At 50.0% G+C, this 25,366-nt stretch overlaps 1 protein-coding gene across 1 annotated transcript; it reads left to right on the top strand.

Annotated features, from left to right (window-relative positions):
- Positions 1–14,283: 14,283 nt before the first annotated feature.
- FBXL14 (F-box and leucine rich repeat protein 14) lies at positions 14,284–15,486 on the top strand (the record flags this gene model as incomplete). The annotated part of the gene is made up of 1 exon (XM_082014094.1): positions 14,284–15,486. One exon carries the CDS (start codon positions 14,284–14,286, stop codon positions 15,484–15,486), a length of 1,203 nt encoding a protein of 400 aa, XP_081870220.1.
- Between the last annotated feature and the right edge of the window lie 9,880 nt (positions 15,487–25,366).

Here is a 25,366-nt window from a genome sequence, read left to right as displayed (position 1 = left end):
CCAGGGGATGGAAACAGCTGGATGACTTTAAGCGTTTTCTTCCTTACTCTGATCTTGCAAAGCACGGAGCATCCTTCATCCTCCCCAAAGGGGTGTCTAGCTCCCTCAGTCCCACCGGAGTCATCCCAAACTAAGATTTATGTCTCTGCATCTCACAGGCCTAGACCTCATTCTTGCTCTGAGTGTATATTCCTTTTAGTTTGTTCCATACTCTGTAATAATTACATTAACTGGCAAAGACAGTGCAATATTTAAAACGCAGTTAAGCTGCTGCTGCTGCAGTGGTTCTTAGCTCTCCAGGAGTGAATGACCAGGGGAAACGGGGAGATGAATGGTTACTGCTCTGCCTTGGACATTCAACACCTCGCTGTAGCTCACAGAGACGGGTGTCAGACTGACTCAGATCGATAGCCTCCTGCCAGTTAAATCATTGCCAGCAAAGCTTGATATAGACATTTCCAAAGGAAATAGTAAGCCATAGAATAAATGCAAATTGAATTTAATTTCTCTCCTTCCTGTTAGAGTCTTCAAAGATGTTCTTAGAAAGTCCAGTGTAATGAAAATAATATTAATGATCAGCTCTTCCTCCACTCTAGAATTGCAAAGCAAGCACATGCACCCCATACATTAGGCCCCACAACTCTAACAGACACTATTTTTCCCTTACCTTACAGAAAGGGAAAACGAGGTGCAGGAAGGGCTGAGTAACAGGTTCAAAACAGTAAATCTGTGGTGCAGATTTACCTCCATTCACTAAAGCATTAAACCAGCTGCTTGAAAGTAAGCATACGCCTTGAATCAGGATCAAAATTAAAATCTGCTTGCTTTTTCCATTCTCTCAACTACCAAATACTTCTGCCATCAATTAAATGTTGTTCCTGCTCAAATCCAGTGCATTCAAAGCACAATTCATAAACAAAACATTCTGGGAATAATGTCCCAGTGTATCAACTCTATCATCTACATAGTTATCACAAACAATTTCCAATCCAAAGCCTTTTCCGAGAATGCTTATTGCATTTTAGTATTAAAATATATATATAGAAAAGGCTGAAACGCTATGAATAAAGCCCTATCTATATCAGAGGATTACACTGATTTAAGCAATTTGCGAATGTATCTTCTACACCGTCACACTTCAGTGTAGGAATTTCCTGTTAATTCTGGATGCAACAGATTTGAGCTAAACCTGTTCAAACTGTCTTGGGAATAGACTGCATATACATTTGTACCAAAAAGAGGACTGCTTTGTATCTCCCCTTTTTTCTAGCACCAATCACATATGTGCGATTCTAACAGCAGAAAATAAAGTGTCTGATTTAAGATCTTATTTGTAAAATGCTATTATAACATTATTACCTGCTTAAATAAAGAGTGGCCAGATAAAAATTTTCAGTAAAACGTGCATTCATGCAAACCTAATCTGGAAGACTTATATCAGTATATCAATGTTGTGTAGGTTAGTTACCCTTTAAACCAAAAGCAAAGCCTTCAGAATTAAGATCTGTACTGATTTAACTAGACTCTTCAGTTAAATCACTGCATTTTTTTTTTCTTTTTAAGTAGATAAGGTCTAATATTAGAATTTATTCACGGTCAGCTCACTCCCATTTGTTCATGTGCCAGCTTGTCCCTTAAAGCTCAGGATGCCAAAACTGAGGCCGGAGTCTGACAATATGGTTCTGCTGGCAGCATTACCAGAGAAATAAAGACCTCTCTCTCCCACCCCGGGGGCTCATCCCAGCTCTGTGCCGCAGGACACTGCTCTTTCAAGACGCAGCCAGCCCCTTGAAGCTATAAGCAATTAAAAAGATGATATAAGGGCTTAAAAAGATTCAAAATTAAACTTACAAAAAGAAAAGACTGCTTTTTATTTATTTAACTGCCTGGACTGGTTCACGTGGGAATCGGAAGCGCGGCGGAGCGGGGCAGGGACGCGTGGCTGGAGGGGGCCGAACCAGGGCAGTACCACCTTCGCCTGAGTTGGATTTGCATGGCGCCGCACCGGCACTTCAGGAAAAATTGTATTCCTGGGAAGTTTTTTGATTGTGGATCCATTCCCTGACCGATTTCACAGCTCACTGCCACAGGCGGGGGGCACAACTGCACCGAGGGTGAACATCAGCTTCTTGGACAGGAACTTCTTAAACCCAGGTTGCTGCTAAAGCCCCCGTGTTATCAGGCCAAGGCCTGACGTGGAAAAACATGGTAGTAAAAAAAAAAAAATTTAAAATCTAAGTCTTAAAAAATGAGTAACAAAGCATTAATTTGAAAGATGTCTCTGTGTAAAATTACCTGCTTTGGAACAGATGGGGTTTCCAGTGCAGCAACTAGTATCTGCTGTTTTGTAAATCCTTTCCTGAGCAGAAAGAAAAAAGAACTGGAAAAATAACTAAACTTGCTAGCGCACTTTACTCAAATTTATTCCTTTTCAATGACTTTGAATTTGACTCAGATTTCAAAGCATATTACATAGATATTTTAACTGCCAAAGCTATCCAAAAGCTTTCCAAAGAAAGCTACGCTTTTTTCCTGCTTCTCTCCTCAACGTGAACTGTAATGTGACATTTTTGCTGGTGGTACAGACACTAGAATAGCATCCACGTTCTCCTCCCACAGCTCTGCTTGCCCAGCAGGGCTAACGAAAGTCAAAACTTGCTTTACGTCAACACAGCCAGCGCAAGTTGTCACCAGACCGGCTTTCCACCCATTGTGAGGGTTTCTGAGCGCATCCTGCACTCCACCAGTGGGGACTTCATCCTCCGAAGAGCTCAGCCCACACCTGGGCTTCAAAACAAGGAATCAGATTGCAGAGGTGCCTGTGGAAAACTCAGCTCTTCCCTTTCCTGCTTTTGACATGAAAAATGTTGTAACCATCAGAATCAAAACTCCAAGGGGTTAAATTATCTGGAAAATGAAGGTGCTTATCTAACACCTCATCTACTCAGAAAGTAGCATACAAGCCCATAAATGATGGACACCAGAGAATTTGTCCCTAAGCTATTCTGAGAGCCCAGCTGGTAGTAGCCACATTTTGCAGCCCTTCAAATACCGATTCAAAAGTCCCCGTTCCTGCAGCAGGTGCAGCTGGGCTGGGTAAGGGTAGCCGATTCAGATCGTTATGGTCCTGCAAACTTCAGAAAGACACTTGGATATTGTGACTTTTAATGCCAACCAGTTTTTCAATCCAGTTTGCTATCAAGAGCTGAGGGAGGGCAGGACTGCTTCTTTTGATGCAACGTGGGTTGATGTCATCTTTGAATGATCACACACCTACAGCGTCAGATGGCGTGAGATTGTCACCAGGTCTCAGAATCACACTTGAAGAAGGAAACAAGTAACTACTGCATGATTATTCCTGGTGAAAATCCATGTATGGATACGATTATCCACCAGTTTGTCAGAGGGAAGGGGGTCTTCCCTATTAAGGGTCTTCAGAAGCAGCCAGGATTTGGACGGAGGCTAAAATCCTCTCCTGCGGCCAAACGTTACCCTGGACACAGGGCGGACATCAGGTCAGGTGCGCCGCGGGGACAGCCTGCCTCCCCTCCACGGTCACACTGAGGCTGCATCACACCTTTATGCTAATGGTACTCTCTGGCCGTACAACGCGTGGCACTTAAATTGCACGGCGCTGGCATTTCCAGTGAGGAGCACGTACAAAGCCAACGATTTGGCACAAACAGCCCTCACCGCGGTGCCTTCGTCTGGGGCTCTGCTGATCTAGGCAAGGTGGGGACCTGACCCTGCGTCTGGTGACTACAGCAAGGGCTCAGCTCGGGACCTGGTCGTCCCAGCAGCGCTGCTGATCTGCTCAGCCATCTCGTTTTGGTTGTAACTAACTGCGACTCTGAAATTCAGCTCCTGCGTCTTCCAAGAGGAGGTAAATTTATTTCGGGACCGGTATTGTGATCTTGCCTGTGGATGCTGTGATACGTTACAGGCTGTAATGCACTGAAAGATCCTTCAGTGAAACCATGTAAATACAGTTATTATTAAGCCCATGTTCACAGTAATACCTCAGGCAGAACTTACAAAACACAAGAGAACAGTCTCTAGGAGACAGCTTTTTTTCAAAGGAAGAAATGTGTTTATTCTTCCCTTGAAGCTAAAGGGAAAACATGTACCCAGTGGGAGAAATCCAGTGGGTTAAGTTCTTCCAATTGCCACTCAAATAGAGAAAAATAAAATGATCTATTTTATGCTATCACTCAAAAGGACATTTACAGTACCAGAGATTTTTTTTCCCCCCATTATCTTGAACATAATTGATTCTCTCTGGGCAATATGTTATTGAATATGTTGACTAGTCAGGAGTAGGGAATTTCTGTAGGTGGAACGGCTGTACATCTGGAAGGCAATCTTGAATTTTTTGGACAAAGTTCTTGCAGTGAAAAAAGTGTTTGTCCTGAAAAAAAACAGTGTATTTGTAGAGAAGGTAAGGATTGCTTGTCTTGCAGGTGAGGGAAGCCTGCTGTGTTGCATAGAAGGGTTATGCTTGTATCCGTATTTGCAGGTGCAGACCACAGAAAGATGGTGTATGAGGATATACGCACCCATCCCTGCAGCTGGCAGGGTGTAGGAGGAGAGAAGGAATTGCCTGAGTCTCTATATTGCAGGGAAAGCAAGAAATCCTATTAAGAATTTATGCTGTTCCAGCAAAATAACTTCCTCACTTGAAGCAGAAGCCAGCTTTTTCGTTGTCTTTACTTCACTCGTGCTGAGAGCGTGCAGTTCTTCGGTCAAGCCCAGTGCTGGTTTTGTATGGAGAGGTTCATCAGTAAGAAACGGAGTACCAAGCCTCCTAGCTCCTACTCCTGCTCTCGGTCACAATTTCAGCCACCTTTGAAATGTATTTCCACTGTATTTTGGGTAGACAGCCCTGACATTGCTAAATGCTCCTAGGGTGAAAGCAGTTATTTATTACATGAATGTGTTTGAAAATAAGAGTGACATTCAAAAATATGTTCTAGGGAGGCATGTATGGGAGATGTCTGAGAAGACATTTGTGCGTGGTGTGTAATAATTATGTTTTCGTTTACACAGTGTCTCCTCCATGCACAAGGGAATATAGCTAAATGTAACTAAAACCGCATATCCTTACAAATAAAGGGAGAGAGAGTGTTTCATACAAAGGTTAAACAAAAAAATCTGTTTAATGTCACTTTGGGGATTAGAGGAACCGGAGTAAAACAAACATCCAGAACAAACTGTGAGGGGTTGCTTCAGGAAAAGCACGTGTGCGAGTGTGTGCCATCACATCTGCATATTCAATACATCTTGCTGGGACAGCTTGGGGAAAATAGGAAGCTGGAAATTTTCAGTGTGGGAATTAGATGGAAGAATGTGAACCATTCTAAACAAAACACAGTGAAATTGCCAGCTGACTTGCTAAAATGCCAGTGCTCTCTAGGATCCCTTGAAACGGAGCTGACGACTGGCCTTGCTGTTCAGGCAGTGGGTAGGGAGCCAGGAGATCTGGGCTGTATTCCTGGCCCAGCAACAAACCCAGCATGTGACGCTGAAAAGTCATTCAGCCCTAAGTTTCCAAAAACTGAGTTCATGCCTATACTTCTGGGCACCTAGCATGAGACAGCGTGAGCCCAAACATCCAGGATTTCAAACAAAGTTAAACCGCACTAACTTCCCGTCCATGCGGAAGGTATGTTTTGGGGCTCAGTTTCATCACGGATGCAACGGGGCTAAAATCTGCAAAGCAGCTCGAAGTGCTACAAAGCCGCAGGTGTTGCATGCTTACACAGACCTCTCATTTCACCAAAGGAGAGGTGCTACAGATATGCAAAGGAGTATTATTTAGTTACCTGTTGTTTCCCACGTCCTGGCAACCATCGCCATTCTATAAATATTTTCACAGGTTTCAGTACACCTGAAGATTTTCGTTTATGTTTCCTGCTTCAGGGCATCAAGGAAAAATCTTCTTACAAAAGGATTCACTGTTCCAAAAGGAACATAAAGAATACAGACTGGGATTGCTGGCAAAAAGTGTGGAACACCACCACCGACAAGACTAGGAAAATACTAGATCTCAGGGGTGAAATAGTGGAAAGCAAGCAGCTTTTCCACATAATTTAGTCAGCGTGTATGCTGGGGCGAAAAAAAAAGGAGTAAAAGCAGTATTTCTAGCTTACATTTTCCTGTGCACACATTTTTTTAAAAAAATTAGGAACCATCTGGATTAAAGAAAGATGTGTTCTCATTGTACATGACAGGGTCTGGTCACATAGAAGATTAATTTACATTATACTTAGGCAAAGGACTATTGTGTTTTTTCTGAATGGTGTAGCAACAAGTTGAAAGAACTAGCGTAAAACACAGGTCTTGTTTTACCCATTTATATTTCCACCTCCAACACGGTGAACTCTGTACTTTCTTCCTACCCTGTTTGCGTCTGCCCTTAATTTTACCCTTGCATTTTCAGGGAGGATTGTCAAGATTTTTGTCGTGCACAGGTAGATTACATGCATTGGTGAATGTTAGAGTGTCCACACCTAGCCAAGAACAGAAGCAAGAAGGAAAGTAGTTTCTGAAAGGCACCTCCTTTTGCCACCATTTCTCTGTGCATCCACTGGAGTTGCAGCACAAAACTTTCAGAAAATCAGGGGAATTTAGCACCAACAGTTTCTGTGCTGTTACTTTTAGGAACAAGATGTTAAAGTAACCTTCCTTTGGCCAGAACTAATGCAAATCCTCCATTAAGTATAAAATTGTATTTTGTGTCTTCATGCTGCCTTCCGTATAAAACTGTATTTTGTAATTCTCACCTGCAGTTTGTGCTGGGCTCTAACTGTGACTCTGATTTTCACAGCATGTTTCCAAAACAGTACTGTTCTATTTTTCAGTTTTCCTCTGCAAACTTACTTTGGAGCCAATGCTCGTAGGGCAGGTGACATACATAACTTTGTCCAGTCCTACTGAACTGCCAATTTTAGCATGCTATTTACTACCTGAAAATGTGCTGGTGGCCACAGTCCAGAGAGGAAGGAATTAATAGTTAAAAGTAACACTGCAATAATCCATGGGTACAAAAATGCTGTGTTTTAAGAACCACACAGCTACATCTGTACCCTCCCCAGGCCGAGCTTACCTTTTTGCGAGGCTACCTCTAACTCTCACTATTGCAAGAATATATGAATTACCCGTCCCTGGACCTCATTCCTAGGGCCCCATGCAAGGCTTGACCGGAGTGGGAAAAGCCCAGTTACTGATGCCTTTTCTTCCTTGGAGCTTCTGTCAGAGAGGATAGCAAGAAGCTCTCCTGATAGCCAAATAACCCTTACTCGCATGCTGGCCAGTATTGCTACGTGTGCCCTGACTGCATGGAAACCTTGGGCAGAAGGGAGGCTGCACCCCCTCTTCTCCAACCTCAGCCAAAGGCCAGAACATCTCCTCCAACCCAGACTGAACATGCTGGCTGTCAGTGCAATTACACACACCCACCGTCTGACCATCCCTGCTGGATTTTGGACTAAACAGCTGTTAAAGAGGAAGATTTCACAAACCTGCTGCTCTAACAGGTACCACACAGCATGTCGGACACACGTGTTTCTGCTGTGACTGCAGGGGCTGCCCCTTTTAGATCGAGTTGTAGAGGTCTCAGAGTTCAATCCCCAGGAATGGCTTATGAAAGCAATTACTACCTGAAAGGTCTCTTTGTTTTTGTGCCACTGCTTTTAATAATGACGATTACATCAGGTATTTTCTGCCATCTCAATCTTCTTTGGTACTGCAAATAAAGCAATGACAAAGCCCAACACTTAAAATAGCACCCAATGCAATGAACTGCAAGTGCTGAGGTTTGAGATTTTACATCCTGCCCTCCCAGAGCACTTTCCCTTTGATGATTTTAACCACTGAGTACTGAGCTTCGTATAAGCCACGAAGGGTGTGACATGCATGGCGGAGTCAGAGAATCTCCTGCGGCCAGGGGCCCAGGTCGCTTGCTCTCACCACCAGACAGTCCTGTCCCATGAGAGCAGACAAGACATACATGATAGGTAAGTGGCACTCAAATGCAGTTGCCTTGACCATAATATATTATTTTGGTTCTTAAAGCGATCCTTTAATTTGTGCTTGGTTCAACCTGTTACAGCAGCAGCAGTCGCTGGCCAGTTTAATGTCAAAAGTGGGAATATAATCCAGACCTCCTGTCCTTTACATCCTCTGACCATTCTTCCTCATATCAGCATAGTTATATTCTTGTCAGCTATTGACTGACAAGTAAAATCAAAACCTGAAGAAAATACCCAAATCCCAAAGGCTCAAATTTAGAGCTGGAGTCTGCACTGAGACATCAGATCTGGATTTTGCCCCAGCACCTAACCACATGTTCACAGTATGCTGTATTTTGAATAAGCCACCCCTGACACCAGGAAATACACGGCAGATCAGAATTACTTTGTGCAGGAGGAACCATGTAATCCTAAAACGCAGTCTCATGTAGCACCTATTAGAGACACGACACCTGCAAAGCACAGAAAACACACCAGTTTTTTTATCTTTAAGGAAAGCTTCATAATGACCTAAGCTTCACAACAAAGCTCTGCATGCAAGAGGATCCTAATGTTACAATTTCCAAATAACCCACTGATTAGTTACATTTTCTTTATAATCTCTGGTCACAAAAAAAAGATCATGACCAGCATGAATTCCAAAAGGGATCCATTCACTTAACAGCCCTATCCTGATTTATATATGTGTGTATGTGTGTACATAGATATGTATATATGCTTACATATCTAAAACATGCACCTTACACATCTGTTCTGCCTACACTTAAATGCATAGGTCGTAATAGAGATCTTTGTCATGTAATTACCAGTTGCATTCACAGAAGATTTCTAGGTGATCATTTTTGCTTTACATTCAAGACAGGACAGGAACCTCTAAAACACTCCACTGCAGCTTCTCTGACACCTTGCAAAGAGCATAAAAGCTCTACAGTAGTAGCCAGGGGTCCACTCGGTGTGAAATGCTGGTGAGAACCACGTTCTCTGCATGACAAGCTGACACCTTTGTTTTGCTGAGCCATGTCAGAAGATGGTGGCTTGGGTGTTAGCAGTGCAAAAGGGCTGTTTTGGTCTCATCCATACACAAAAAACATTCCCCAAATTGACTTTTAAGAAGTTCCACTAAGCTAACTTTAAACCCAGTTTAAGACCATGGGTTGTATCAGGCATAGTAGATTTTTGTGGACACGCTTCAAATCTGATGAAGAAGGTCTGGAAGCCAATATGTGAAGGACAGCTGTAACCCCCTGGAGCCCAAACCAGCGTTAGCTAAACTACTCATTAAGCCAGTTGCATTTGTTTGGACAGGAGAAATTTCCCCACTGTAGCTTAGACTGGCGAAACGCTAAACTGAGAGGTAGCGGTGGGCTGGACAAAAGGACTGAAAACCCAACACCAGCCAGTCACAGGAAATTAGCTAATGGCTTGTATCAGGCTACAGCCCAAACGGCACCAGCCTGCAGCCTCTGCAACAGATGAGGGAGGCTGAGGCTATCCGTGCCTTGTTTTTTTCAAGGGTGGGAAGTAAAGCACCCCGGTTTGAAATGAAAGCCTAGCTCTACGGAGCTGTCTGCGTGAACGAGGACCCCGCTAGGCTCCTACCTGCCTAACATCCCTTTGATCATCCCAGCTGTACCGAGTGGAGCGCGTGAATCCGAGCTGCCTGTATAGCCCTTCCCTGCAGTCTTCTCTGCTCCTTCGGCTGAAGCCGCCTCTCGTCTCTCTGGCGCTGGGATGCAGGACCACGCGGTCAGGGGAGCAATGGGAAGGATCAGCGACTGCAGGGCACAATAGAAGGCAAGGAGGAACACAGTCCCTCAAGGAGCCAGTTCACGGAAAGGAAGAGTTAGTTAGGCAAGGCGGGGAAATATATTACTTTAGGAATTAATTTAAGGTTAAATGGATCGGGAGAAGGATTAGCAGACCATGGACTTCAGTGTTCAAGCGTGTTTGTGTCATTTCTCTCCTGCAGTCCCAGTGGCCACGGCCCAGAGGTAAGAAAAAGTCAAAGGCCAGGAAGATTCCTGTGTGTAAATTCATGAGTTTTCCATTCCACAGCTGAAGCCACGAAAATGCAGAAAGCACACAGAGTAGGGTGGCAGAAGAAAAGGAAGGCTAGGGAAGGACTCTGTATTTGTTATCTCTTAAATGATTAATTTGAGCTAAAAGTTACCCTGAAAATTGAGATGCAAAAACAACAAACAGGGACAGACTGAGATGGGAGCTGCAGAAAGACCTGGTGGACATTTTGCCCAACCATGCGATAAAAGATACAAGATAGACGATGGTCCAGCTTTATCAGCACGCATTACTTCCAATCGCAGAAGCCACAAGTGAGTTATGTGGATCCTCCTGAACCCCTGCCAAGGAAAACTGTCCAGCCTCCGCTGAACACGGGTGTAATTGGGGGTAAAAAAAAAAAAAAGAATGAAACATTTATCTGGCAAGTGCTTTCAAAAAGAGAAAGTGGCTGTTGGGAGCTGCTCAAGGGGCTGGAATCCTGGAGGCAGTTCCAGGGGGATGGATCAGCCGTCAGAGTGCATATGAGGCAGGTGGGGATTTTTAATAAAATTCAGTTTATCGCACGGTGATTACCACCTCCTATTTATACCGTATGAGATCATGAAAAACATGGCACATATTTCCTTACTCCTGGAAACAGAAAATCAACTGAACAGCCATGTGATAAATTGGCCCTTTTCATGCACTTTTACTTTGTCTTTCTAAACCTCTATTTCCAAACATCTGTCACTTAGATAAAGAGAGCAATAAAAATCTACTAGAAAAATACCGCCATCTTCCCCTCAAAAAACCAACCCCACAGTAGATTAGGATTATGAGTCCAAATTCCAGGGCTGTTCCATTTAACATGTAAATTGTAATTGTTCACAAGGAAGCACAGACACTCGAAGTATATAACATGTGAGAAAGGGAACTTCAGGGTCTCTACAAAATGTGTTATCTATTTCTAACCTCTGCTGGTTACACACAACAGGCATTACAGACACAATGTCCTAAGACATAAAGAAAACAGTATTTCAGGTAAGCTTTTATGCCTTAAAGAGCACGCCTTTTTCCACTCCCCCTCAAATGTGGTTTGAAGGTGAGAGGCTTAGAGAGAGGAAATACCGCATTATTTCCATGGTAAGATTCTGCAGCTGAATTCGGGGTAATATGGTAAAAGACTTCATTAGCACTCTTTCAGAATGACTTGTATAACTTGCTTGTAGCTTTGTCAGTTATGAGTAATGCAACAATCACCAAGATACACCAACACCACCTTTGTACCATATTTCTTTCACATGTTGCCTGATGTCTACCAGACTCAGCGACCCCACTGCCTTCAGCCGAGCAATCCTCGCCAAAGCAGGCCCACGCGGCCTGCGAAACACCACACCTTTCACCTGCTCCTCCCTTCACAGAATTCTCCTTTTCGGTTGCGATGCTCTTACAACTGGTCTGAGCACAGAAGTAGATTTGCAGTGTTGCTGCCCAGTAAAATCTATTGCCCCTAATCTATTGCTTATTAACCTGATGGTTAACCACCCAACACCTCCCTGACAGCACAAAACAAAATAAATAATGCTACAAAAATAATTCATACTGGGTGACACCCCAGTACAGTGTCTGGGGGGGGGCTGCGGCTCCATGATCATTAAAATCAGGTCTACACATTGCTGCATCACCCAGGAGTACAAATTTGATCAGGATCGGTCCAAGGCACGCGGTCACGCTTCTGCTGAATGAGCCAGAGCGCACGCTATGGAGCCAACGCCAATTTTACGCTGGCTGTATGCCAGCCGCAGGGGTGCAGACGATACCTGATCTGGCTGGAGTTGTGTACAGTGATACCTGATCTGGCATAAAGTCTGCTAGTAAAAAGTTAACCTGTCAAAAACTTCTTGAATTAACTTGAGCAGGCAGAGTGAATGAATACCGGGTCAGCACTTCACATCATGCGGCCACCCCAATTTTGAGCCAGTAACAAGAGTCGTACCGCTGGATCTTGTGCTTTGCCAAACCACAGCCTAATGTTGATAGCGATGCTTATATGCACGGGGACGGCATTGCAGGATCAGGGCCCAAGAGTTCTTCAACTCGCCTCCAACTCAGAGCAAAAAGGAAAGAAAAAAGCAGAATGAAATCTGAACGTTTAACCTCCAAGTGGTCAACTACTACTAGTTGGAGTAGTCTACTACTGTGGAACCTGTAGGTGAAGATGGAGCCATGGGTGTTTCTGTAGCCGATAAACTTAGATGATCATCAAAATAGAGCCTATTCCTTCAGGTCACTGAAAGTCTTGGTACAGTAAACTCACCAGTTACCTAGGCTGATTTTAGTAGTATTTTAGTAATCCAAACAGTATTAAAAATGTGCCCTATCACCTTGAACAAATGTGAACGTTATTTTTTTCTTTACAGCCCTTTGGCAGAAAAGGGCAGTCCTGCTCTTTTGAAACTGTTTTGAAAAGCCTTACCTGATCTCTGGTAGAACTTAACCCATTTTTAACACTGCTGCAATACTGCCCAGTGTTGAAACATGCAGAGTTACCATTACACAAGGTTACAGACACATAGGAAGCATGGATTTCAAACAGTCTTTCTTGAAATTGCTGGAAATCACTGGAAATTACTCAGTTTATGTGAGCGCTTCAACCATTTTTAGAGCTAGTTCAAGGAGACCATTAGCTGAAAGCCATTTTCAGAAGCTTCCCTGAACGGTTTTTCTAAAACGGTTCACCCAGAGGTCTAGTAACCTTGACAGTTACCCAGATCTCCGAGCTGTTTACAGCCATCGTCTGCTCGCTCCTGTGAGGATGCCTAGACAGGGGGTTCCCAAATTTTGGTCCTCAATGCCATCACGCAGTCTCGAGGCCAAGCCGCAGACCACAGCAGCCTGCACTCCCACAGGCACGGGCGAGGCGCCGGCCCGCTTTCCGCCCTGTGCAGCAGCCGCAGCCCCTGTCCCTCCTATCGGGACTCGGCAGTCCAGGGCTCCCCGGAAAGCACAAGGGTCGGTTTCCCAACCGGCCCAATGGTTTCCCTGGCCCTCGGCAAACCCCGACGGCGCGGTGGCAGGCGCCAGGGGCTCATGGGGAGCGGGTGCGCAGGGAGGCCTGAAGCGAAGGGGCTGGCTGGGCCGCGCTGAGGGGGCCAAGCTGAAGCGGGGCTGCCACCCGCGGCTCAGTGCCCCTCCTCACAGGGGGCACCGCCACCCAGCCGCGGCGACTCCTGACTGAAGGGGCGGGCAAGGGGGCGACGACCGCCGGGGGAGACCTCGGGCTGCCCCGACGGGCAGGGCGCGGCGGCCTGCGCGCCCCAGACGGCCCCGGCTCCCGCGGTGGCGCCCCCGGCGGAGGAGCGGGCGGGGGCGGCGGGGCGCCGCCGCGGCGCAGCAACGGTTAACGGCGGGGCGCAGCCAATGGGCCGCGCTGTTTCCAGGGCGACGGCTCGGAGTGTTCCGGATCGTACCATTGCGCAAGCGGCGCGGGGGAGGGGGGAAAAAGGAGGGCGGGGGGGAACGCAAGCGGCGCCGCCGCCAGGCCCGGCCCAGCGCCGCCGCCTCCTCCCTCCCTCTCTCCCTCCTCCCCCCCCCCCGCCTCGCCTCGCCGCGCCTCCTCCCCCTCCCGCCCGGCCGGAGCGCGGCGCCGGGGCCCAGCAGCGAGCGGCGCGCGGCGGAGCGGAGCAGGCGGCCGGCGGCGGCCGGGCCCGGAGCGGCGGAGTCGGTACCGGCGGCGGGGCGGGCCGGGTCGGGCCGGCGCGACCCCTTGCCCTCGCTGCCTTCTCGCCGCCGCCGCGGGATGCGGGCGGCCCGGGGCCGCGGGCTGTGAGCGGCGGCAGCGCGGAGACAAAGGGAGGCGGCGGGGCTCGGCGGCCGGCACCAGGGACGGAGCGCGGGGGCCGCCGCCGCCGCCGGGGCGCACCCGCCCGCCCGCCGGGAGGCGGCACGATGCGGCACGGGGCGGCGCGGCCGCAGCAGCGCGGCGGCAGCAGCGGCGCGGCCCGTCCGGCGCGGCGGTAGAGGCGGCGGCGGCCGCAGGGCGCGGGGCCGGGCCGGGCCGCCGGTCGCGCAGCAGCGTCTCCCGCGGGCCGGGCCGCGCCGCCCGGGCCGGCGATGTGAGGGCGGCGGCGGCGAGGAGAAGCGCGGCGCGGCACGGCGCGGAGCGGAAGGCGGGCGGGCCCCGAGCGGAAGCGGGCCGGGCCCGGCGGCGAGGAGGAGCGCGGCGCCGGCGGGGGCGGCCGGGCGCGGGCGTGCGATGGAAACGCACATCTCGTGCCTGTTCCCCGAGCTGCTGGCCATGATCTTCGGGTACCTGGAGGTGCGGGACAAGGGCCGCGCGGCGCAGGTGTGCACGGCCTGGCGGGACGCCGCCTACCACCGCTCCGTCTGGCGGGGCGTGGAGGCCAAGCTGCACCTGCGCCGCGCCAACCCCTCGCTTTTCCCCAGCCTGGCGGCGCGGGGCATCCGGCGGGTGCAGATCCTCTCGCTGCGGCGCAGCCTGAGCTACGTGATCCAGGGCATGGCCGACATCGAGAGCCTCAACCTCAGCGGCTGCTACAACCTCACCGACAACGGGCTGGGCCACGCCTTCGTGGCGGAGATCAGTTCCCTGCGCTCGCTCAACCTGAGCCTCTGCAAGCAGATCACGGACAGCAGCCTGGGCCGCATTGCCCAGTACCTCAAGGGCCTGGAGGTGCTCGAGCTGGGGGGTTGCAGCAACATCACCAACACCGGCCTCCTCCTCATCGCCTGGGGCCTGCAGCGCCTCAAGAGCCTCAACCTGCGCTCCTGCCGGCACCTCTCCGATGTGGGCATCGGGCACCTGGCGGGCATGACACGCAGTGCGGCCGAGGGCTGCCTGGGCCTGGAGCAGCTCACGCTGCAGGACTGCCAGAAGCTCAGTGACCTCTCGCTCAAGCACCTGGCCCGTGGGCTGGGCCGCCTCCGCCAGCTCAACCTCAGCTTCTGCGGGGGCATCTCGGACGCGGGGCTGCTGCACCTGTCACACATGAGCAGCCTGCGCAGCCTCAACCTGCGCTCCTGCGACAACATCAGCGACACGGGCATCATGCATCTGGCCATGGGCAGCCTGCGGCTGTCTGGCCTCGATGTCTCCTTCTGCGACAAAGTGGGGGACCAGAGCCTAGCCTATATTGCACAGGGCCTGGATGGGCTGCGCTCCCTCTCCCTCTGCTCCTGCCACATTAGTGACGAGGGCATCAATCGCATGGTGCGGCAGATGCATGGCCTCCGCACCCTCAACATCGGCCAGTGCGTCCGCATCACTGACAAGGGCCTGGAGCTCATTGCCGAACACCTCAGCCAGCTCACGGGCATCGATCTCTACGGCTGCACCCGCATTACCAAACGGGGCTTGGAGCGCATCACCCAGCTGCCCTGCCTGAAGGTGCTCAACCTGGGACTTTGGGAAATGACTGAGAGTGAGAAGGTCAGGTGAGAGGAGGGGGGTGCCCCGAGACCTCCATCTCCTCTGGAGGGACTCTCTGACTGACTGACTGCTGCAATGGAGGAGAGAAAGAGAGAGGGGCACGCACAGAGCCATGCTACCCACGCACCCTGGCATCAGAGGGAGGAGCAGAGAGAGTATATCCTCAACCCTTCTGTGCCGCCTACCTGCCCTTGCTCTGGAGGAGGAGGAAGTGGAGGGGGGGCAGGAGGAGAGAGAGAAAGCACCTATCCTTTTTTCCAGGTCATGCCTCCAGCTCCATGCTGGGGAGATGGGGCTCCCCCTTCCCCCACAGGGTCCTTCCCTGTGGAAGAGGTAGAAGCCCACACTCTCATGCACTAGGGCTAGAGACACCCCTCTTTATCCCCACTCCCTGATTCCATCCCCTCGTGCACTAAGGATGGATAAAGACAGACCTTTGTTCTGCTATGTATCCAGAATAGATTATTTTTGGTTTATATAAAGGAGAGTGGGAATGGAGATGGGAACAAATGGTAACAGCAGAAAAGGCTTCCTAGCTACACTTCAATACCTGGCCACCCAGTCATCCCGCGCTGGGCACAGACACAGCTTTTGGTGAAATAACCCTTCCACCTCTGCGCTTGCCCCTCCCCTGTCAACTGGGAATTGTGACAGAAATACTGCTCCCTAGGTACATTGATTTTTTTATTTTTTTGGTTTTTTAACTCTTCTCAATCTCCAGTTCCATGTTATTCTCTGCTGTGGGTGGCTACAACCTCCCACTATTCCAGTTCTCCACTGCACTGAGACTAGGGATAGCTTACAGCCTCTCCTTTTGTCAGTATGTTTCCGTGTCATCCTGCACTATGGTTAATGGAAAAGCATAGGCACTCCATTCTCTCGCCCCATCTCTCTACTGGAGATGAAGATACCATTTCCTCCTTCTTCTGTCTCTGTGGGGGCTGGACACAGACCCCAGTCTCTTATGCCTTCCCTGTGCACTCGGTGACACTGAGAGGTACTGGGACATCTTCCCTTTCATCGTTCTTTTTCTCTCCTCCTTCTTCTTGGCAACAGGGATAGACATATCCAGCTACATATCCATTCCTCTTTGGGTTGGGGGTGAGTGGGTAGAAGGGATGGCTAGCTCCCCTCTACCCAGGGGACTTGAGGAAGAATCTCCAGCTTAATTTTTGCTTCATTTGAGATACTGTGACCTGTTTTTATTTTGAAATGCATAAAAAAAAATTACTGCTACAAAAACAGCCTCTTACTCTCCCATCTATCCCTTGCTTACGTCCTGTAACTGATCCCAGTTTTCCTCACTCATTCTCCTCTTCACAGTATTCATTTTCTTACATGGTTTTATTTTTAAAGACATTTGAAGTTGCTGTTCTTGTGGATTTTTAAGTACATTTTTTTCTGCTGAATATATTCTATATATATAAATATATATATGATGTCTGGCTACCTCGTTTTAATTTGTTACCTTTTTTTTTTCCCCTCCCCCCCACCCCCCCACCCCGCACCAAGCGCTGGAATTCTTACAGGAAAGAGATTTTGAGACTGAAACATTTTTGTGCCTAGACTGGAATAATGCCCCTTGGGTTTGTTCCCCCCCATTTTTATTTTTAATTTTTGTTCTGTTTTTTAAGCTTACCCTATTGTGTCCCACCTTCACATTCTGGTTGTGCCTCTCCCTCCCTCTTCACTGGGGACTGGGGACCTGAACTGTGCTTCTGCATTTTTACTCTTCTAGCACAAATGTGTAATGTGAGAATCCACGCTGAGGATTGGGCTACTGTTAACAGAAACATGTAAAATGCAAGTTAGTTTTAAAAAAAAAAATTTATATATATAGATATATGCAAATGCTTTCCCCTCCCCTCCCAAATCACCTACAAAAGGTCACTATGCGAGGCTTCCTGTTTGTAGGTGGAGAGGAGCAGAGCTGGCCTGCAGGCCCCGAGGCTGTAATGTGAAGAGGAGGAGACTGAAGTTCATCTGTCTTATCTCTGTTCTGTCAATAAAATGGAGCTGGGTCTTTAGATTTTTTTTTTTTTAATGAATTAATATTTTAAAGAGGAAGAGTAAGTTTGGGTTTTGTTTTTGTTTTAAGAAAAATATCTTGGCTTTTTTTTTTTTTGCTCATCTGTTCAAAATCTCAGATCCTTCACAGTAACAGGCCAGACCATGGAGTTAACGCAAACCCAGAGACCCCTATGGATTAATTGTACTGTTTGTGAATTTGTATAAAAAAAAAATAACAAAGATCCTCTTAAAACATTTTATATTCTTACAGTAAAAGGTTAAACATATTTATATAATAAAAGAGGAAATATGAAGTATGTTTTTGAAAAAAAAAAAAAGCTGTATCTGTGTTGTCTGTGCTTTTTAAAGACATTTATTTATCTATCTGCTGGGTTTGGCAAGTATGCTGTGCGGCTCGTGTCAGGGTGGGGTCTGGGGCTGCTCACTCTTGTTCCAGTGAGTGACAGAGGAGGAGAAGGAAGCGAAGAGAGCCTGGTGCCTCCTGTGCAGGATGTTGAGTAACATCACCGTGAAGAGTTTGTAAGGAAGGGGCTTGGTAGGACCAGCCTTGTGTGCGAGGGCGCTCGCAGCATCCGTGGGGAGAAACCCGAGTTCAGCTGCGCATCAGCGCGAGGTGTCGGCTCAGTTTGAGGTCAGACAAACCAAGAGCGCTGGAGCTCGCTAGCAAGTGAATCGAGTGTTCAGTGGTAGAGGAAGACATTTGCGGCGGGAGGGGGCAGAAGGGCTGTGATTCTTAATTTTTTTTGTAAAGCTCCAGGTAGATGGCAGAGGTTTTTTGTGATTTACTTGAATTGAGGCCCACCCTGGGTGGAAGACTCACCAAATAAAAACATTTCCCAGCAGTGACAACCACCAAAAACTGTGCCCTCACTGGTGCATGAGGACCTGGGAAATCAGAAGTGTCTTGGTTGGTTTCCACTGCCCAGGCTAAGATGAAGGAGGAAGTAAAGTGGGAATGTAAAAAAAAAAAAAAAAAGTTAGGCTAATCTAAGGTGTCCTTTGTCCTATACCATAATCTTTCTCCTCAATGTATGACTTTTAACCCAATGGGGTCCCTTTTTAGTCTTACACGATGTGGATTTTTTATTGTCGTCGGAGCTTAAGCGGTGTTTATAGGGCAGCGACAAAGCCCGTCTCCCCCCGGCCCAGCGGCGGGGCTCGCTCGCCCCACTGCCCCTTCTTGCCTCGAAGGAGGGGGAATGCGAAATGGTGGAAGAAGCCGGAGCCATTGTTCAGCAAAGTTAAAAGAGGAGCTGTCCTTGCTTGCTTGCTCAGTCATGCATACTCAATCTGCCCGGGCCCGGGTCCCTATGGAAAGGAGGAGGGCGATTCTTCCCCTCTTTTTAACATTCCTCTCCAGGCCTGGCTGTATTTAAGCTGCTTTCCTCTGCGCCGAGGAGGAGGGAGGGGGATGGTCTGAAGTTCCTGTACATTTGCATTTTAAGCACTTCCAGCACTGAGCAGGCCACTTTGCTCCCCCCGCGCAACCCCACTCCAGCAGCCCTCCCTGGAGTGCTGCTCCAGGTGGGGCGGATGCCCTACCAAAGGAGGTCCCCTCCGCATCCAGGGCCAGCCTGCCCCAGATGCTTAGCCTCTGCCTTCACAGGTATTTTTGGGTCTCGGGGGACTGGGCGTACTTCTTTGTTGCCAGCTCTAGCTCCCTCACCCGTTTTACATCATTTCAAAGGGGAAAATAGAGCCCAACTCTGCCTCCTCTTAAAAAGAAATGCCATCTCCTCTGCATCCTAAGGAGCCGGACTATCTCAGGGTTTGGACTTTGGGGTGTGTGTTGGTTTTTCTCCCCTTTTTTCCAAGACTTCCAAGCTTTCTGCTGGGAGTCCATCACAAAAGCTGCATTGTTCGCTTTGGGGAAAGCCACCACAATTGGATCTAATTGAGCCTGACACTATATCCATCTTCCTCTACTTGGAGGGAGGTGTGGGGTCTGTCTTTCCTGCGTTAAGAAAAAAAGTTTACAGTAACCTCTTGACCGAAAAAGAGGATGTATGTATGAACGTTATAAACAACGGGAATTCCAGATCAGGTTCCCATTACTGCTGTAAATGTAAATGTTCCTGGGGTAGGCAGCAGTTCCAGCCAGGAATGGGGAATGACAGATCTCTCATATGGTAGGTTTGTTTCTGCGGGATTTGAGTGAAAATGGCATCTCTTCTTAAGCCCCGTGTTCACATGGATAATGGTGGGGCATCTAAGTCTAACTATAATGTGCGTGCTTGTAAGTTCTGTAATCAGAACTAGGACAGGATTTTTTTTTTCCTTAAAAAACCCCCAAACTCCCTCTCCCCACTTAAAAAAACAAACAAACAAACAAGCCAAAACACTGCCCACATGGCCCACAATGTTATTTAAAGGGAACCCAAGCCTGCCTGCAGCCCAGCGTTTAGACACCCTGGGCTGTTCCCGTAGATGGAGCAAGTGCTCCTCACGCCTTCCTCATGCCCCAGCAGCTCCTCGGGCAGAGAGGCAGGCCCCCCCGGCCAGCAAGGCCAGGGCTGGGGAACGCGTGTTTACTAGCAAGGAGATGGGTTTCTTAAAATAAAAAATCCATTGCCAGCAACCATAGACCAATTACCATCTGACTCCTCAGGGTAACGAGGAAACTTAATTTTCACTCTCCAGCCGCTCTTGAATTTTTGAAGATGACTCAGCTGGCAACTGGGGTAGAAAACCATGACCCCCCCCCCCCCCCCCCGCTGTTTGGAAGCGAGCCGGAAGCCTCCCGCCTGCGTCAGCGAGCCGCGGTGCCCCAGCAGCGCCTTTGGTGCCCGACTCGGCCGCCGCGCCCCGCAAAAGCGCTGCCGGGCCAGCCAGCCGTGCCGGCGGGGGCAGCGGGGTCCCCCGCCTGCAGCCGCCCGAGCCGGCGCACGGAAGACGGAGGGTGAACCAGGGGCCGGCCTGACTGACCGCTGGCTCTGGGGAGCCGAGGGGCTGCGCTCGGGAGGCGGCGGCAGAAAGCGGAGCAGAGCAGGAGCGGCGCAAAGCGGGGACCGAAGCAGGAGAGGAGGCGGCTGGGGACCGAGGGGCAGTGGTGGTGGGGCACGCCGGCTTGCGAGACGCAGCGAAGCCCCTGCGTGCCTGGGGGGGGTCCCTGGTCTGCTGCAGCGGCGGCTGCCCCGGCCGGGGCCGGTGGCTGACTCCTCGCCCCTGGAGATGGGGAGGAAAGGGAGGCTCCACCTGGGTCCTACTGCCCTCGGACGACCATACGGGAGGTCCGTGCATGACAGATTTATACATTTTATACCTTCCCACCCCATGCTGTGGGTTCAGCTGAATCAGTCTGGCGTGGTGATTCTGGGGTCCTTTGTTTCCCCGATAATAAATAACAGGGTCACAGGGCAGCTGTCACGCACACCGCCTGGGGCCTGCTAGGACAAGAGGTGATCTCCATGCTAGATAGCACAGAGCTTACTACTGAACCTGCTCGTCGGTGGTCAGGGAAGGGTTAAAATGAGAGCTGGGTGGCCAAGACACCCATATTTTTTGGAACCAAAGCTGGAAGTTAGCGCAGGCTGCCATTAACAGCTCAAGGGTAGGCGTCCCTCGGATCTGGCAGGCTCACTGCGTACGTACGCAGGATGCTTCTAGCAAAGCGGACCCTTTTTTGTTTTCTCTCTCCCTCCTCTACCTTAAATTCCACTCTTTTTAGCCAGCACTTTAACAGTGCCTGTTGTGGAGGAAAAAGATAATCGATAAGCTCAACTGGGTGGTGCGGGCTGGATGTGAGGACCCCCCAGGACATCGGCGAGGCCGCAAGCCAGAGCTGCTGGCCGGGTTGCATGACGCTCCCCGCCGCGGCCAGCTAGCGAGGCCATCCCCCTCGATTCCCCAGCCCCAAGCTGCACGGAAGAAAGAGCTGGAGAGGGTTCGTCGGGCTCCTGTGCCAGAACTTAGACTCCAGCCACGTTTGGCAGGGACGCTAGTTACTTCTCCCCCGTCTTTAATTAAATCTACCAAATGCATTAGCTCAATGGCAGCCCAATTTGAAATAGCACCGTGGAGGTTTCGAAAGATCCGATTCTGATCTGTCCTTACGACAGAAAAATGAACAGAAATGGGATTTTCCTAAAAGATTTCCTAAAATCTAGGGTACGTTTTGGAAAGGTTGTCAAAAGTTTAATACCAGGGCCTGGACACATCCCCTGAGCAAGTATTTCCACATGAGAGGGTTACTGAGACATAAACCAAACTCCTATTCTGCTATAGAAACTAACTCTGATCTAGAAATGGGCAACGGCTCCTAGTTATTTTCCTTCCTTTGAGTCTTGTGTCTCCAGGCATAGTTTAGTGATTTGCAGGTGAAGCAATTTCCCCTCCTAGCTTTGAAAAAAAAAAAACAAACCACATTTATATCTGAGGTTCATCCTCATCCCCTTTTTCTCTCCCAAAGCATCCAAACTTCACAGCCCCTGGGCAACATAAGGGACTTGGCAGGTTGGCACCAAAGGTGTACTGAGAGCACCGCATGGGCACGCTGGTCACGGCTCTGCGGCCAGCAGCCCCTCTCCTTGTTTGGCGAGCTGAAACACCAAGCGCCCAGCAGCAATAAAACCCTGCCGTTGTCTCCATTCACGCCAGCCACGGTCGCACGCCTGGCACCCCAGCTTCAGCGTGAAGCACGCCCGCCCTTCAGCGCTAGAAACCCTTCTTGCTGCGCATCGTAAGGCCACTCATGCCACGGGTGAGCTGGTTTCCTCTGCTCCCCCAGGCTCGTGGAACCGCTTGGAATGCAACGCCTGCCTCTTGGCTCCGACAAACCTCCGGCCACTTGGCCAAAGCTCCCTACGTGACACCAACCCCTATGCGGTTTGGCCAGAGGTGATGGGGACGACGAGATCCCTCAGGCCACTCGTCTGCCAAAACACCCGGTAAAACCAGATGGGGACAACACGGTAATACAGGAAAGTGAACGACTCCTGTGATGCTGGGCGGGGTTTCTACGTTGGCTGCGTGAAGGCATCCTCATCCTTATCCTCATCCCCTATAGGCATCCGCACAGCCACGAAGTTTCTCTCCCCGTCTCGCAGGGCCTCCGGGGGACCCGCCGTCACCCCGCCCTCCCGCCGCCGCTCCCGGGCCGGGTTCCGCCTGCAGGTGCGGCGCTGTTCCGCCAGGGGGCAGCATTGCCCGCCGAGTGCCGCCGCCTGTCCCGCCCCCCCCCCCCCCCCCCGCCCCGGAGCCCCGGCTCCCCGTGGCGGGGGGAAGACTTTGGATCGACTCATCCTCGGCCAAGGCTCCGCACCGCACACATTAATTAATCGAAGCTAGAAAGGGACGGTGATCTCTGCCGCTCATCATCATCAATCATCATCATCATCATCCTTGGTGGTGGTGAAGGCTCCTGCGGGTTTGCACCGCAAAAGCAAAACGGGAAGCCATAGCTGGACACCGGCGGTCACCGCGCCCTGCTCGTTGCATGAGACCCGCACGCCCCAGCCCGAAGCGGCTGCCTTCCGGAAAACGCCCATCCTAGATTTAGCACTTCTGCCTGAAGCCTGCATCTCTTGCCATCTATAGCTTGACATGAAGAAAATTATTTGGTTTATTCATTTTCTTTTTTTTTAAGCATGCAAGCGTGAGAACGGTCACGGAGCAGGACCAAACTTAAATTAATGCTTGGATTATTTTAGTACAGGTTTGTTGTGCAGGACTTTGCTATGCTGTTGGCACGGTTACTCCGTGGGATACCTCTGTAGGGATGAAGGTATCCAGGGCTGTATGCGCATGTCCTTTTTACCACCTAAACTTGAATAGCTTTTTTAGCCACTTCTCACATGGCTGCTAGAGATCCAGCGATGGTGTCTTTTGCAGAAGCAGCTATACCTGATAATTTACTAGAATCAATAATTAGCTTCTGCATGGCTCATTACATGCAGAGACATCAGAAAGGGAAGTGCCATCACCAATGGGGAAAGAGAAGGGGAAGCAACTGGACAAAGGTTATGTCCCAGATCTGTTGAGTGGCCAATCGGTGTCTGATGCCCATCTCTCCCGTCTCCAGTCCTGCTGGCTTCTGCCACTTGGAGCAGCAAAAACCGAAATGAGTTTTCCAGCCTGATTTAGCCCTGGAGAGGGAGGGTAGGACACAGAAACACTAAGTGCAAAGGACATCTTCCTACTCTTCCCACACCCGGCTCTGTCACCTGGAGCCCCCAGCAGCACTGGCATACAAGCGTGGGCTGTGGAAGAGCCCCCAGCAGCAGGAACGGCCCCAACAAGCCGTCCCTACCCGTTCAGACTCTTCAGCCATCGCGGCTTTTATTTCAGGCAAAAGCGAGTCTCAGTGGAGCTGCCAACAAGCCCTGCCCTGACAGCCCTGAAGGCCGACCTCCCATCACAACAACAGGTACTGCTCGGGTCGCAGGTCCCCCAGCTGCTCTATCTACATCTTCACCAGGACTGTCCCCGCAGCGATGCTCGGGGACCACCCATGCGGATCAAAGGCGTGGGCAGGACACGGTCTTTAAGGCTGCAAATGCTATCGCCCCTCACAGTTTTCCTTCCTCAGAGGCACCTGTCCATTAGCAAAAACTCACCCAGACCACACCAACCACCGACCAAGCGACGGCGACTTTTGGTTTCCAGACTGAGACCACACGGCGCGAGGACTTGCGCCTGGGCTGCCCGCTCCCTTCTCCTCACCTCTGCCTGCTTCAGACACAGCGTGCTGGGGGGACATGGGGGGAGAAATGGGGGCTGTGGGACATCATCTCCCACACACACCTGCCGGGGAGTCAGCCAGACAAGGGGAGGCTGCATGTGAGCGGCTGGGTGTAACTTCCACCCTGTCCCTAGTGCCAAAAACAAGCATGTTAAAGCTAATCTACCCCTGTCTCAGCTCAACTGCTTTTCTGTGACTAAGCCCCTTATAATGGTTTTACTAAAATCCCCTTTTGATGGAAAAAATCCCAGCTGGAAGTTTCGGGCAGCGGCACAATGTGCAAGTCTGCGTGTCCCTTTCCCCGGCTTCACAAAAGCCTCTAATCGAGTGGAAAATTTGCTGGAGGCCAGAGGTTTAGGCCTGCAATTATTTTTTAAGGGATTATCAGGAGAGAATGGGGGTACTTACGACGCTCCCTCTCTTTGTGTTTTGCTCTGTGCCGCTTTCAGACTCAGCCAGAAACCTAAACCACCGCAGCTGGATCCAGCGAAACCAGGGCTCGGCTGGGCGGCACGCCTCCTCTCTGTCCTACGGCACGGACCCCAGCCTCCAGGTTATACAAGTACTACTCCAGCACCGTGCAACGAACAGAAATGCTTTTCCACAGAAGCGACCCTAGAAGTTGGGTGGGGTTTTGGGTTTTTTTTCTGTTTGTTTTTTAATAACAGCTTGAGAAAAAGCAACAGATTCCAGTCCTGCGAGCCCTGCCGAACTGAAAAACCAAGGAGCAGGCAGGGATGTGGTCCACGGGACAGGCTGGGCTTTGGCTCTGCAAAGCCATTATGCAGGAGGTCTTGCACAAGTTACTTGCAGCAAGCTCCAAAAAAGACTTGGCACCGGAGACGCACGCACTGCAACACCCAGCATTTAAGAGCCTTGCTCCAAGGGTGGATCCCGGGGTTGGGGTCCTCAGTGCTTTTGTGGCCTCCGAGAAGAGTCAGACACATCCGAGGCTCCAAAACAACTCTTGCTGGGCACGGAGCCGCTTACCGTCAGCATGCTTAGCGTGGGCCCGCCAGAGAAACGCTGCTGGCTCTCCGTACCTCGCTCGGAGCTACTGGCAACTGCCTATGCTCACACGTGACCCAAAATTAGGTGCTTCTCCTCTACCGCCAAATTGCCACGCTCCCGCTAGCATACAAGCGAGCAAGCCATAGCCGGAGGAAGCAGCAGCATGCC

This window comes from Phaethon aethereus (genome assembly GCF_964289735.1).
Source record: "Phaethon aethereus genome assembly, chromosome: 1".
NCBI lineage: Eukaryota > Metazoa > Chordata > Aves > Phaethontiformes > Phaethontidae > Phaethon > Phaethon aethereus.
Note: the sequence above shows the minus strand (reverse complement) of the source record. Positions and strands in the feature narration are given on the sequence as shown.